Below are 16,696 nucleotides of genomic sequence, written 5' to 3'. Positions count from 1 at the left end.
TCATGAAAAAAACATGTGCCAAGTTCTTGGAAAAATACTCTTCGTATCCATGTTAGTTTCATGTTTTACATGTTTTACTTTAAAATGTTTTGATCTAATCACACACGTGTTCAAGTCATCAGTTAAAAGAGTCACTCAACATGAACTAGCCTTGGCTTGTGACGAGCCAAGATTTCAACTATCTGATAAGTTTTAAATATTATTCAAATAATAATAATAAAATAATAATAAAATAGTTTTTTTTTAAATATTTTGACAAAATATTTTTCATCATGATGACAATGAGGATAGATTAGGACAGTTGTCTCACTGTGACATTTTCAACTTTATCACAGAAAATAAAATAGTACATTAAACTAACTTGTGTATTTTTGAATAAATTAATAGTTAGGAAAAATAGTATCACAATATTGACCCAAACACCACTAATAAACTAACAAAACACATTTCAACTAGCACACTGTTTCCTGAGACAATAAATAAATAAATAAAAATGGGTGGCAGTTGACAAAAAGCCATTTTGAAAGAAAAGGATTATGAAGAGAAGAGGGGAAAAAAGAGGGAAATCTGCGGATGATGTGTAACTGGACAAAGAGCTGCCGTCTCTTGCTTTAACAAGAACATAAATATGACCACATCAAGAGCAACTCGACACACACGCGTGTGCGTGCACACTCACGTCGGAGCGGCAGCGGTGGTGAGACAGTAAAGTGCGCTTTTTAGCTTTCTTATGTCTATTAAACTATGATGAGTGTTTAAGGCCAGTTATACAGTAACTCCACCTGTCTCTCATTCAGGGGGCCGCGCCTTCATATACACACTCACATGCACAAAGACTTTTATAAGTCTACGCAATAATTAAGATACAAGGACACACAGCTGTGCATAAAAACTCTATTTCTTTCCCCTTTCTATTATTCCATCCATCCGTCCGTCCCACACTGTCTGTTTTTACAGACTGTTTTGGAAATGTTATTCTCCATAATGTGTATGTGAGCTATGTTGTCATTTGACAGTTGTTTTTGGGGGTTTTAATGTCTGTAAACAGCCCACTGACTGACCTCGTATCAATCTCCTGTTCTCGCTCTCTCTCCCTTTATGTCTGTGTCTCTCTGTCTCTTGGGGACAACCGGTGACATATGTTCAACATCGTCCCCCTCCTTCCCCCAGCTCACACTCACACTCACGTTCTGGGTCAGTGACTGAAAAGGTTACCGCCTCAACTGCAACCTGGCTTCTCTTCTACAACACAAATCACTCTCTGCAAGAGAAACGAGTGTGTGTGCGTGAAGGAGGGGAAGCGCCTTCACAGTTAAAATGCTAAACGTCACTTTGTATAGCACTCATTCTGCTCCTATGGATATTATCCAAACCATTTACACATCAAATTTACATGAAAGAGACACTTTCAAAAGACACTTGTGCAAATTTGGCAAATTAAACCGAGTGTAAAATGTGTGCAGGTTAATACCATGGCAGCGAGGGAAAGGAAAACAGATGTGAGTGTCTGGTTAAACAGGATGAGTAAATTACAGTTTAAGAATAAGGAAAAGAGGAAATAAACTAGAGGCGTTTGATGTTTGATCACTGCATTAGAAGGGGGCCCCATTTTGTTAAATACTTATGTTTATACACTATACTCCTTGTTCTTATTTCATCTTCATCAAACCCTGATGCTCTCAAGATTATAAACACATAGTCTTATAAGCAAACACACACAGGCCACAATTTTATTAATGTCTTTAAGAGGCAACAAACGAGTTTATTACCAAATGTCAATTATCTTTTTAAACATCTGTACACAGGCTGTGTGTGTGTGAGGGCATTTGTGTAGTGGATGAACTTTCAAAGCCTCTCAATTCAGTGTGTATGTGGGATCATTAAAAAATAGGGCTCATTCTCAGTTGTAGCTACTGTTTTTAAAGTGTAGACAGCAGCATATGCATGCATAAGTGAAGATAGATGGATAGAGAGAGAGAGAGAGAGTGAGAGGGGAGATAGCGGTCGTTTGGGGACACTTCTTTTCCAAACAAAACATCATGCATGACTAGAGACACCCAACACTTGGTTATAGTTAACATTAACTAGCAATGAAAAATACTTCTAAAGCCTTTTTTAATCTTAGTAATATTATTAAAATGTTAAATTGTACCTGTAAATGTTATTTAAATGGACCTGAGATAACATGAACTGACAATGAACAGTTGTATTTATATGAACTAATGTTGACAAAGATGAATAAATACTATAACAAATGTATTGATCATTGTTAGTTCATGTTAACTAATGGGACCTTATTGTGAAGTGTTACCACTAATGGTATTTACAAGTAAATAATCTGATTCCATTTTATAATTTTTTACACAAATTGTAGTGTTGACTGCATTCAGCCTTGTTTCCAAAGTTATTGCAAAATAAATATTTACAAAAATATATTTTCTTTAATTTTTGTGGAAGTTTGCAACCCTGTTGCATTGAATTTCTATTTTTTGTATTTTTAAATGTTATTACTTTAATTTTATTTAAAATGAATACTTAATTTAGACATACTCCATTTTGGAAAAACAATCCAAAAAATGAAGGTAAAAACTTTAAGAACAAAAAGATATTACATGAAAGGTGGAAAAAATATTTATAATTCTCCATAGTGAGAGATTTATTCCTCCCGCGCATCCCTTTGCTTTCTGGTGGAAAGAAAAAAATCATAATATCTCAGTCAAACATTCATCCTCTTTACATTCTCTATGTGCAGTTTGCTGCATGAGAAGACACGCTGCAGTGCAGCATGGGAGATTTATGACAGCCAGGAACCCAAGGCATCTAAATGAGTCTGCATAAGTGCATTTGAGAGTGTAGATGTCTACACCCTCCTGATATCCCTGAGAAGAAGGATAACATCGCTTGGTGTGTGCTAGATTTTAAGACTGCCCTCAAGTGAATATGAATACATATCTCATACAAGTGAAGAGTCCAGCCTATTGAGCTGCATATGCAAGCAACACTGACTACTTCTGCATTCACCAGTACTAATAAGAAGAAAAGATATTGCCTACACATTAATGTTTTTTAAATGCAATTAACTAAGAACAAACTCTTTTATTTTAATTTAAATGAATGAAATGATTTCAGAGCGAATGGCAAGATTTTCAGTGAAAACCTTAAAATTGAGCGATTCAGACAGAGGGTCAAAATATATACTTTTTAAATTAAATTAAATTCGATTCAATTCTCTTTATTTTCACACATTGTATACACAAGTGAACCAGCGGTGAAATTCTTAGGTGCAAGTCTCTGTAACACGGCAGTAAGGCAACACAATGTTTGAAAAGTTAACACTATACATAAATAACAATATACACATTTAATAAAGTGCAGTGCAAGGGCAAGTGAAGCGTGTAGTGATGTATTATTTGCAAGAAATAGAATTTTTGCAAATATATGTATTCAAATTTTTTTTACTAACATTATAAGGTTAACATCACAGTAAAAGGTTCCTTATTTAAATAATGGCTTGACCCCTTTAAATATCAGTCCGTTTTTTTATACAAAGTTATCGTGCAGCAGTTTAAAACAGCTTGAAACTAGAGCAGAGAACATATGGACTACTTTTATAACTTTTTTTTTTTTTTGAGCTATACAGCACCCTGATTCACGTACACACATACACACACACACATCTTCACCTAATTCCGAGGTTCATGGTCTCTGCTGTACCAATCATGCCAATTGCTAACAGCATGTTGTTGCAGATTTTTGCTGCCTGAAAGAGAAAATTGCAAAACATCAGTTCAGCCACAGAAGTAATTTATTTTAAGGCTTTTTAACCTGTGGTCTTTTATCGACATCGGCCAATAAAATAAATTTGTTATGCACCAATTAACACATGTGGAGTCTAATGCCATCTAATTAAAATGCATCTCCATAGTTTTTTTTTGTATTAAATGGGATATATAATATCGTATGAAGATATTATACCATACTGTAACTTTCAGAACTTAACGGGTTAAAAATCATAATTTATGGAAACAAAGCTGCAACAACTTTGACATAAAACAGATCAACACTCCTAATGGGCAGTGTTAGGGAAAGTTACTTTTAAAAGTAATAACTTACAATATTGCTTTACTCCCTAAAACGAACTAATTACTAATTACATTGCTTAGTTACTTTTAAATGGAAAGTAATGTATTGCGTTAATATACTCATCTGGCCGGGGCTTGCTTGTTTGCTTTTTAATAACAGAAAAAATTTAAATTAAAAAAGTTTTATTTTTGGAAAATGTAAAGGCCCTTTATCACCAAAAGTTCAATGAATAAGGCTCAGGCTGAAGGAAATGCAAATTTACGCCTGTACAGTAGAGGGCGCAGCTCAAACAAACCTTTCTGGATTGCAGAAAAATAGAAAGTTCGACACTCTTACTTCAGCAATAAACACATAAATTGAAACACAAATGTAATGTTTATCTAAAATAATTTTTGCTTATTAAATATAGTTGAATTGGGCCATTGGAGGTAAGCAGCAAAGACATTGGTTAATAAATTGAGATTAAATACATAAATGTAAATTTGTAGTTAACATTTAATTATTGCATTTCACTGTTTTTATTCATTTTGAGGAATATTGAATCTGTTTTTGTACAAGTGAGAGTAAATGCATGCTCACATTTTAGTCTAGAACTACAATAAGCCTCATGTTTACACAGCGCACACAACACCTCTGCACTTACTCCCGATTTCTTTCAATGTGGGAATAGGAGCAGTGTTAGTCAATAAATGGGAAAACAAACTTGCATTACTTATTTGAAAAACTAACTTAGATATTTGATTTGAATTTAAAAGTAATGTGTTACTTTACTAGATACTTGAAAAAGTAATCTGATTACATAACTCCTGTTACTTCTAATGCATTACTGCTAATGGGCATTCATAAACTTGACACATGATACAGTAAGCTTTTATTTCTAAACGGCAGAAAAACAAACAATATAAATGGAAATGAGAGAAAAGTTTGAAATGAGCAGCAGAAGTATTTTTATTTTTTACAAGTTTCCTGACCGTTTAAGACTGATCTTAACTTTTTAATTTTCTAGTCACAAAGGGTAATAAAAATGGACAAAAACAATGTGACAATATGTTTTTATATTCATAAAGGTAGCCAATGTTTATCATGAACACTTTTTGTTATACTTGTTGAAACTCTCTTCACATCCTGATAGCAATCAATAATAGAAGTTGTCTAAATATAGATTATAATTTATATATATAAATTAGTGGTGGACCGTTATCGGCGTTAACGGTAGCATGCGTTAACGTGAGACTCTTATCGGGCGATAAAAAAATATGGCCATTAATCTATTCTCAAAGTTGGGTTGGGAGCTGGGTCTATACTACGCAAGCTATGATGACTTTCACCTTGATATTTTAGTGCGGATGTATACCTAGCCGAATTGCACTGTAGGGGCGAGAGAACGAGTCTTCGAACCTGTGTGTATGCCTACTAGTGTTGTCAAAAATATCAATATTTCGATATGTATCGATACTGAAATATCTGAAACAATACGATACTCATTTTCTACAGTATCGATATCAGCTGCGCTCTCCTCTCCTCTCCGACCGACAACGAGTTAACACGCACCCGCCTCCTCTCATTCAGTCCGTTTAACCCTCTGAACATAGCGAACGGGTGTTCTGCTGGATTTTTCCTCATGACAGCGTGTTAGTACTGGTGTGACCGGTCTGAATTTCGCGCGGGCTTGCACATAACGTTAATTTGACTAATTCCCGCAGATTTCGCGCTCGCATCTGAAGCGCACACACACATACCGTAATAAAGCCGCCTCTGACATACAAGTGCAAAAATGAGCTCCTTTTTCCAGCTTATTAATGGTCAAATACACTCAAAAATGTCTCAATGCCCATCTTGGTGAGTTTTAACGTAAACACAGTCGTAACCAGCTCACAGGAACAGTGTTTGGGATCCATGCGTGCGTCAGGTTTTAAAGGGACAGAAGTTATTTATTATTCAAACTACAAAAAGACAAACGATCACTTACGAGCACACATATTCTGAATGCCTTCGGCAGAATTCAAATGAGCCATTTTAATCTAGATTAATTTCAAGATTACAGTGAGATTAATCTAGATTAAAAAAATTAATCTATGCCCACCACTTATATAAATACATATATCTTCTGTTGAAGTCTGAGGACCAAAAAACGTCACGTCCAATCACTGCAATCATCTCGGTTCGACAGCAGCAGTCAGGTGGTACAAGTCAGAGCTCTAAGTTGTTTACATTCATTATTATTGTAATGTTGTGTGCTTTGAGTCTCTTGTGACGCTTTGCATACTCTGCTCTGGCTATGCACTTTGGACAGGAGGCGTGGCTTTGGAGAGCGCTCTGAATGGATGGTGGGATCTTATGCTTTCAAAGCTAGCTTGCTATTGCTATAGCCTCTCCGAAGTTGCCTACCCTACCTTTAATGTCTTTAAAGGTCCCGTTTTTCCGATTTTTTGAAGCTTTGATTGTGTTTACAGTGTGCAATATAACATGTGTTCATGTTTCGCGTGTAAAAAAACACAGTATTTTTCACACAATTTACTTATCTGTATACCGCTGTTTTCACTGTCCTAAAAACGTCTTGATGATTTCCTTATTCTATGAAGTCCCTCCTTCAGAAATAAGTAACGAGTTCTGATTGTGCCAGCGGTTCCCATGTTGTGATTCGACAGCAGTTTAGCACACGTTGCCCGGAAAGGTCACGCCTCTTACCATAACGGGGAGATGCATGTGCTCAAAGTACAGCGTCCCTGAAGGCCAAACAGAGGTGATTTGACTCCGGGATGAAAATAACAGCGTCTGGACGACATGGTGACAAATACACTACAAACGCAACCGAACGCAACACTTCCTCTTCTCCACGTGGGAGAGCAACAAGACCACGCCCCCTTTTTTTGCGTATTCTTGTGGGCGGAGGTTAGTCAACAAACTGATCTACTGACGTCATTAAAGCAGGATGTACAGGGATGTAGTCCAAACCGGCCGTTCGCTGTAGGCTTTGAAAGGGAACTTCTGTTAAATAAAATATCTCACTTGGCATTGAACTTTGAGCTTTATAATTTTACAGGTATTATTTATGCTCTAACAGCAACATTACACACTAACTAAAGTTTGAAAAATGGGATCACGAAGAACAGGACCTTTAACAGAAAACACACTGTATTTGGCATTTTAGAAGATAGCAAGAAAATGTTTTTGGGGGACTTTTATGACATGTACCATGGTCATATCATGGTATTCTTTGAAGTACTGTTGATGTCACCATCACTGTACTACATTATCTAATCAATTACAGGCTAAAGTGCATTAAAGTATGTGTGTATTTACCTGTCCACTTCCCACTTGACCACAGTACACTACTTTTGCTCCCATACAGGTGAGCAGCTCCTGGGCAGCATTAAATTCCTCCTCGACTCCGCCCACCATGAAGGTGAGTTTAGCCAGACTAGCTGCACCAACACCTGGACAAAACACAGTCATGCTTTTGAAAATCATAAAAAAATGCGCTCAAAATCAATGATTGTCAATTAAATGCAATGCTGTGGCAGTACCATTATCAAGACGATTATGCCAAGGTACTACATTCAAATAAAATAAATAAATAAATATATTCATATACCATGGTATTTTCATGGTACTCCAAACAAAGCACTTCTAAGAAAAGCATGGTATTACATCAAAATGGTAAAAAACAAACAAAAAAAAACAATAGTACAGACATATTACATGTTCAAAGATCCAAAGATTTTTTTTGTGATGTAATCATTTCTTTTGTACACTTATTATATAACTTGTATATAAATGTAAAAAAATCAAATGTAACCTGCTAATTTGACTCATTCAGTCAACGTGTGTGTGTGCGTGTGTGTGTGTGTGTGCTTGTGTTTTGGGGAAGAGGTGGGTATTAATAAGCTGTCTGGCACCAGCGGGACAACATTTGAGTGTTTGCCTTTAAAAGCCGATTGTCCAAATCATCCTTCACAACTCTCTGAGGACAAGGACCCATTGTCCTCCTCCCCACAAACACATACACTTGCGTACAACAGCTGTGCCTAAAGCGACACTCCTCCCCCTAAGTGAACACGCCCCCTGGGGTATGAGTGACAGCTCTAAGGGGTAATTAACTTTACACTTTATCATGTTCAATTAAGCGCCACGCCTTATGAAGACCAAGCGTGGCCAATCACGTTAAAGCGTGCCATGTTCTACATGGGAGGGGTGCTTTTAATGCTACTGACATAGATATGCGTGTCCAGGGATTTGCCCGATTAGAATGCAATTAAAGCAATAAAATAGGCCGATTTTTTTTAAAACACTACAACCTCATCTGCTGCACTAAAATCCCTAAATACCCACATAAATGCACACAAAAAAAAAATCAAATTTATCCTAATTTATATCAAACACTGGATACAATGTGACCTGGAAAAAAGCATGCAGTGCTTTGAGATGAGTGGTCTGTTTGTGTGTGTGTGTGTGTGTGTTGTGTGTCAACACTAATGAATAGGCTGTTTATACTGAGAAGCTAATAATGTTGAAGTTAATTATTAAAGACCAAGAGAAAAGAGCTGATGTAAGATAGATCGAGTGAAATGGGGATAAAGAAAGAGAGTGAGAGTGAAAGGAAAAGAGAGACTTTATGACTTCCCCTGTATTGATTTTTGCCGTACTTATCAGTCATCAATAATTCTCTCATTAGCTCAGCGTGTCTGTCATTTCCCTTATGCTACATAGCAATCTCAAAGAGTAAATGTGTGCATAGTGTGCTTTATTTATCTATAAACAAGCATTAATATGAAATTTTACCTTTATAAAAATGTGTACATTATTGAAATTAAACTGGTTTATCACGTAAAATGAAGACATCACATTAGCATATTTACAATGCTAATAATAATCCATTTAAAGTCAATGCAAAAACAATATGCAAATGCAGACAGAGCCAAATAATACAATAATGTCAATAAAGTATTTAATTTGATGACATTGCATTGCATTTGTGTATTTATCCAGTCATTTAATAAAATAAATAAACATAATATGCATTGCAAAATAAACGTTTAAAATGATAAAATGTGTTAAACTGACTGACAGAGAATCTCTTATTATAGCTGAAAACATAATCCAGTTAACCAAAGTACTCAAACAAGCAGAAAGTCAAATCTTTAAAAGACTAAGTCTATAACAGCAAATATATAATGAAGAAACCCACATAAACGTGAACACTGACGGAGAAGTGCGCAGTTGTTTGTGGTGTTAGATACCACAAACTCTCTTTCCAGCATCTTAAACTTGAAAAAAAAACACTTAGTGCTTTAAGCACTTAAAAAAAAACACACCAAAACATTTCATTAGTGGCACAGTTACATTAAACTACATTTGTGGATATGAGCCTCTTTTCCCAGGCAGAGCAAGACGTTGAACCACCTCAACGAGCGTGTAGATCTCGGAGCCTTTATTGTGTGTAAATAAAAACCCCATGCAACCTCTTGTCGTCTTTCAACAAACCTCAAGAACTGCTGACAGTAATAAAGACTCTAAATTACTAAATCATTTCTTTTTCCAGCACAGCCCAGCCCACCCCACCAGACGCATACACACACACACAAACACAACCTTTTTTGCGATCTATCAGCTAGCCTCCTGAGCTGATCAATAACTTTTTCTTTTTGACTGTAAAAAGACCAGCATTGATTGCAAACAGACAATAGGGATTCGAAAGTGATTGTCTCTCTAAAAGACTGCACTGGCAGGGCATTAAAGAGATCTCGAGAGAACATTCTAGGAACCGTTCTTATTGTGTTTCCAATACCAGAAACACTGCTGTAAAAACATTAGGCAAACCTCGATAAAATAGACGCTATATCAGAGGATGTCAATGATTCATTCAGTTTTACGATCAAAGCTATATTTGTCCATATTGGATAATCAGGTCTATAAATGCATACAGTCCTCGTGCCACTTAAACTACTCAAACTGAGGATTTTCATAAGCCAGTTTTCTCATGCTGCTCATGCCGTTTAAAATGAATAATCTCTCATTTCCTCTCCCGCATGTTGTATATGACTTTCTTTCTTGTGTGGAACACAAAAGTAGATATGTTAAAAAGAATGTTTCAGCTGTTTTTGTCCATATAATGAAAGCCAATGGGGTCCAAAACAATACTGTATGAAACAACAACAACGACAACAACGATACAGGGGGCTTCAGGATTTGGAAAAAATATAAAAAAAATTGGGATTGCGATTTAAAACCTGCTAAAACTCCACGTTTGTAAGGTTGCACAATTTGGTCCAACATTTTGTGTAAAATACTTACAATTATTATTTAAAAGCTTCTATTTTGACAGAAAACTGCACTTTTTTTTGTTGACAACAGTAAGTTTATAAGTGCTTCTGACTACAAGTTTGGGAAGATGGTTGGCACATGTTGCATTCTTAAATGCACATTGTAAGTTACTTAAAGGGTTCAACCAAAAATGAAAATTCGTTCATTAATTACTCACTCTCATGTTGTTCCAAATCCATAAGACTTTTGTTCATCTTCAGAACACAAATGAAGATATTTTTTATGAAATCTGAGAGATTTTTGTCCCTCCATTGACAGCTACCCCACTTTGATGCATCAAAAAGTTCCTAAAGAGATTGTAAAACTAATCCATATGAATTAAGCTGTTTAGTCCAAATTTCCTGAAGAGACACAATCACTTTATATGACGATCACTTTGAATTTAGGCTTTTATTTTATATTTTAAATATATTTATATACTGTATTTTCAAAACTGTATTATTGTCCAGCGGCATGTAGCGATTAGGGCTGCCACTAACGATTTAATCTTTTACTAAAGATTAATCGATTAAAGGGGTGGTTGCATGCAATTTCACTTTTTAAACTTTAGTTAGTGTGTAATGTTGCTGCTTGAGCACAAACAGTATCTGCAAAGTTAGCGCTGAAAGTTCAATGTAAACGGAGATATTGTCTTTTAAAGTTATGGCAGTTTATTGCCTACAAAAATGGCCGGTTTGGACTACAACAAGCTTCTTCCCGGGTTGGTGACATCATAAACCCTTGCTATTAACATAAACACTGCCCCCGCGAACACGCAACAAAGTGGGCGAGGCCACGTCGCAGTCATTACGAAAGAGAGAGAGAGCTGTTGCAGAACTACAAACTACATTTGGCCATCTAACCAATCTAAGACCATTGCGTTTTTCGGAGGGATGGGCTTCATTGAAGCAGGAAGCAAACGAGCCGTTCAAAGGACAGTGGAGACAGCGGTGTGGAATAAAGGTAAAATATAAGAAAAATACGGCGTAAAAAAAAGAAAGAAGTATTAAGACATGTTATACTGCGCCCCATAAACATAACCAAGCCTAGAAAAAAAAAACTTTAATCGATAAATTAGACGATAGATTAATCTATCGACTAATTTATCACAATAATTTTCAACAATTTTACTTAAAAACATTTAATTTAACTTGCCACGTTGGCCTTCAGTATAAAAAAGTATATATGTAAACAAGCCCTTGACAAAATGTAAAACTAAAAGAGTAAAAATGTAAAAAGGTACACATTTGTAAACCAACAAAACAAAAAAAGAGAATATCAGCAAATACTTTTTATATAGAATAGTGTTGTCACAATACCAAAATTATGACTTTGATACGATACCAGACTAAAATACCTCAATACTGATACTGAATCGAAACCATGGCAAAAAACAGTAAAATTAATTGAATAATATGACAGAACTTACTATTCATTGTTTTATCATTGTTTTAGGGTTAAAAAAAACATAAAAACTTAGCCTGACAAGCCAGACCCACATCAAGATGTTGGGTCTGGAAACTCACCCTTGACAGGGCTCAAACGTCCCGGCCGCGCCGCACTTTTCTGTTGCTTTCTTTTTCCTGAGCTGCGCGTATATATTTGACTGTTCTGCTTCCATTGTTTAGTGAACGATGGAAGCAAAGCTCTCACACACGTCCTCACTCCTCCTGTCACACATCGACGCAAATTAAGAAATACTGCTCTTATTAGAGTGCTGTCATTTTTAAAGTACTGGTAGGCTACTAATACAATTTCATATTGTACCCAACTTACCCAGTCGACTAAAAATATTGACGTTGACGCAGTCGATTGTATCGACCAATTGCGACAGGCCTAGTAGCGATACATTAAAAGTATACAGTACATCCTATTTCACCTGCATACTGTGGCGGTTATGTTCTGTTTTGGCTTAGTTTTGTGCTTGCAGTTCCTGTGTTCATTTCATGTCTTCTTAGTTGACCGATGCTGTGTTCGAAATCACCCCCTACCCTCATTCACAATTCCTTACATTACTCCACTAATATAGTTCACTTGAAGTAGTGATTGAAAACGAGTGAGTGCATTTGGACACTGCTGCACTGGAAGGGCTGCCACTTTTGCATAGTTTGTGCTTGCTGTTTAACAATTATTTGAAATTTAGCAAACTGGCAGCTCCAGCAGTAAGATGAAAAGATTTATCTTGAACTCTTTCATGGAAACTATGTATAAACCTAAATTAAGCAATTTAATAATCAAATAAAAAAAATAATGTATACCTGTATGATATTACGCTTCTGCATTCGTCTGCATATTTGTATGATCTCCAGAAAATGTTGGTTTATTATTAAAAGATTAATTCTTGGAATTTTATATATTCTCCTTCGTTTGATTGAACCACATTTGTTACACATACATATGGTATTATTCATGTAAAGCAATATAATCTCAGGTGCATGATTGTTTATATTATTGCAAAATGTAAACAGTCACAGAAATGTTCCCTATTATTGCACAGCTCTATATATAAAAGTTTGTGTGTGTGTATATATATATACACACACACACACACACACACACACACACACACACACACACACACACACACACACACACACACACACACACACACACACACACACACACACACACACACACACACACACACACACACACACACACACACACACACACACACACACACACACACACACACACACACACACACAAATCAGGCTATACTGATTCCTAATATTGTGTTGGTCCCCCTGTTGCTGCAAATAGCCCTGACCCGTCGAGGCATGGACTCCACTAGACCCCTGAAGGTGTGCTGTGGTATCTGGCACCATTAAGTTAGCAGCAGATCCTTTAAGTCCTGTAAGTTGCGAGGTGGGGCCTCCATGGATCGGACTTGTTTGTTCAGCACATCCCACAGATGCTCGATTGGATTGAGATCCAACACCTGGATTGAGGTCAACACCTCAAACTTGTTGTTGTGCTCCTCAAACCATTCCTAAATCATTTGTGCTTTGATGCAGGGCGCATTATCCTGCTGAAAGAGGCCACAGCCACAGCCACCACTTCCATGAAAGGGTGTAAATGGTCTGCAACAATGCTTAGGTAGGTGGTACGTGTGTCAAAGCCACATGGAGGGCAGGACCCAAGGTTTCCCAACAGAACATTGACCAAAGCATCACACTGCCTCCGCCAGCTTGCCTTCTTCCCATAGTGCATCCTGGTGTCATGTGTTCCACAGGTAAGCGACGCACACACACCCATCCATACACGTGATGTAAAAGAAAACATGATTCATCAGACCAGGTCACCTTCTTCCATTGCTCCGTGGTCCAGTTCTGATGCTCACGTGCCCACTGTTGGCGCTTTCGGCGGTGGACAGGGGTCAGCATGGGCACCCTGACTAGTCTGCGGCTATGCCGCCCCGTACACAACAAACTGCGACGCACTGTGTATTCTGACACCTTTCTATCAGAACCAGCATTAACTTCTTGAGCAATTTGAGCTACAGTAGCTTGTCTGTTTGATCGGACCACACGGGCCAGCCTTCGCTCCCCACATGCATCAATGAGCCTTGGCCACCCATGACCCTGTTGCCAGTTAACTAGTGTTCCATCTTTGGACCACTTTTGATAGATACTGATCACTGCAGACCGAAAAAAAAAAAAAAAAACTTTGAGCACAAAATGTTCACTTGCTGCCTAATATATCCCAACCACTAACAGGTGCCGTGATGAAGAGATAATCAGTTTTATTCACTTCACCTGTCAGTAGTCATAATTTTATGCCTGATCGGTGTATAATCCAACTTTATATGGATACATATAGTACACTACAATATATGCGAAATATACTATATAGCAAATATACTATATACACTATATATCTTAACTTCCTGCTTTATTTTGTCGCAAAATGTAACTATATTTTTGCCTAGCTCTATATATAAATTATATATCTATATATAATTTTTCAGCATAGATACAGTTATGCGCATAAGGCGATACATATAATATAGAATATCTCAACCGCTTGCTTGCTTTTTGATATTTTTGTCCAGCTCTAATCTGCTGAATGCGACCATAAAAGCATGAAGTTAAGATTTTATAAACATAACATCCTGAATTTCTGTATAAATAAATTTTAATTGACTTGATCTTCTGTTGTGTTTCACAGAAGAAAGAAAGTCATACACATTATGAGGGTGAGTAAATGATGGCTGAGATTTTTGTTGTTGTTGTTGCGTAGTTCATTATTGGGTGAATTATCCCTTTAAGAAACCTTTTTGTATTTTTTTGGCTTTTGATGCAGTGGGAACACTCTTACTAGCGTAAGAGGAACAAACATATTTACTAGCTTCATGTGGCTAAACCTTATAATTACAACTAAGAGGAGATATTTTCTCAGACGAATTAAAACAAGCAAATTACAACCAAGAGGAGATATTTTCTCAGACAAATTAAAACCAAGAAAACTTAATACACTTCTTTTTGTATATAAAAGCACACACACGAGAACTTCACATGGATTAATAGTTTCTACGCCAGCAGCCCTTGTGGCGTACTGACAGGATCACAGAGGCAAAAGAGTTTACAAGCCACCACAAAAAGATGTAAACCTTCACACGGTCACAAGGGAGTCTTGCATATACAGAGGCAGCTTCTGGATTATCTTCATCATTCAGATAAGCAGGACTTTAATCACCACCATTGTCAACCACATCCTCTGCACGCGACTGCACGGTCCCTTTGAGTATGGACAACAAGTGAAGAATGATCTGGAATCAATGCTCTCCCAGGCCAGGAGCCATCAGTGTATCGGCTCCTATAAGGATGCTGATTAGCGGCCCTTCACACATGCACACATGTTCCTCTAATAGTACCATCATCAGCATTTTAAACATATATCCATAATTGAGGACTCAAAAGCTGCATAATAACACCCATTTTTTACACACACACATACAATTCTGTGATCCACAGTGACTGTTTAAATGGGAGGTTTTTTTTTTTTTTTTGAATGACAGTCCCTCGACAGGGGGCATAAGTGCATACCAGATGACACCAGAAAATGACAGACAGCTTTTAATTTACTTCTTAGAAGCAATCATGTACACATCAGAATATACAAACATTACAATTCTTAAAGTCTTAAAATGGCATGATATCGTAATATCTGATTATTCTTTCCTGCTCAATCAGACTCAATATCAATATAACACAAACACACACACACAGTGGTATAAAGTCCCAGTTAGACAGCTGCTATGGGTCTGTTTCCATCTGGAGTTCAGGACAGACACCGACCACCCCCTTCACACACGTCTCCCAGTCCCTGGCCTTCCCAGCAAGGATCTTGTTATGCTAATTCCTCTGTCACTCACCTATCTATCAGCCAGTCTCTTCCTCCCCCTCCTGCTCCGGCCGACAGAGGGCAGAGATATTAATGAGTGTGCTCACAGTGCCCAAAAACAGCACGGGGAAAGCTGATCTACATTAGGACATATCTGGGGTCCCACCTCTCCATGAGTGATCTTATTTCTGGTCAATCTAAAACCAGATTTTTTATTGTGAAGGGGCATCTGCTGTCCCATCAGGATAGCGGAGCTACCGTTATGAGTGAATAATTTGAATACTATCAGCTAACAGCATAACAGACTCTATTAACACGGAATGCTATGAAACAAGAAAACTCCTTGTCATAGTCACACATATATTTTATCTCTGAAAAAATAAATATCCTTTTATTTTTCAGGAAATCCTCAAAATATATAGATTTAAAAAAAAAAAATAGAAAAAAAAATATATAAAAATCTTTCAAGAAAAAGCACTGAAAGTTCTGGAAATATATATATATATATATATATATATAAAAAAAAAGATTAACATTTTTTTTTTTTAATGGTTTGCTAATCCATTATAGAACAATTACTTCAAAAACAAATTACACTTTTGGCAGTCCCTATAATATAAAAAAAAATAATATCTTCAAAGAAAAAAAAAAGATTTTGACTTTTTATTAACAATAATTTAAATAAATGTAAATAAATACATTTCATCAGTCTGTCTGATTAACATCTTTATTATTCATTTTTATTTTTATTTATTTATTAACTCATTTTTAAAACAAAATTGATGAAAAAACAACCAAACTCAATAGTCAAAATTGTAGTCAAAAATAGAAAATAAACATAAAGGAGTAAATATTCTTTTCTAGTCTGTTTGGTCACGTGAGAGACTTAGTTGACACATTAACACATAAACTTGTAATGCATTTTGAAAGGACCATCTGAAAGCCAGAGATTGTCATGTTCTCC

The 16,696-nt window shown here is 36.5% G+C and overlaps 1 protein-coding gene across 1 annotated transcript in view; it reads right to left on the bottom strand.

Annotated features, from left to right (window-relative positions):
• hibadha (3-hydroxyisobutyrate dehydrogenase a) overlaps nucleotides 1-16,696 on the bottom strand; it is a 32,479-nt gene that overhangs the window by 3,855 nt on the left and 11,928 nt on the right. Inside the window, exons 5-6 of the mRNA XM_079828983.1 lie at nucleotides 7,387-7,520; nucleotides 3,684-3,760 (exon numbers count right to left, since the gene is read on the bottom strand). Coding sequence (XP_079685109.1) covers nucleotides 3,684-3,760; nucleotides 7,387-7,520 — 211 coding nt within the window. The remainder of the gene's footprint in view (nucleotides 1-3,683; nucleotides 3,761-7,386; nucleotides 7,521-16,696) is intronic.

The sequence above is a fragment of the Gobio gobio genome (assembly GCF_949357685.1).
Source record: "Gobio gobio genome assembly, chromosome: 11".
Classification (NCBI taxonomy): Eukaryota; Metazoa; Chordata; class Actinopteri; order Cypriniformes; family Gobionidae; genus Gobio; species Gobio gobio.
Note: the sequence above shows the minus strand (reverse complement) of the source record. Positions and strands in the feature narration are given on the sequence as shown.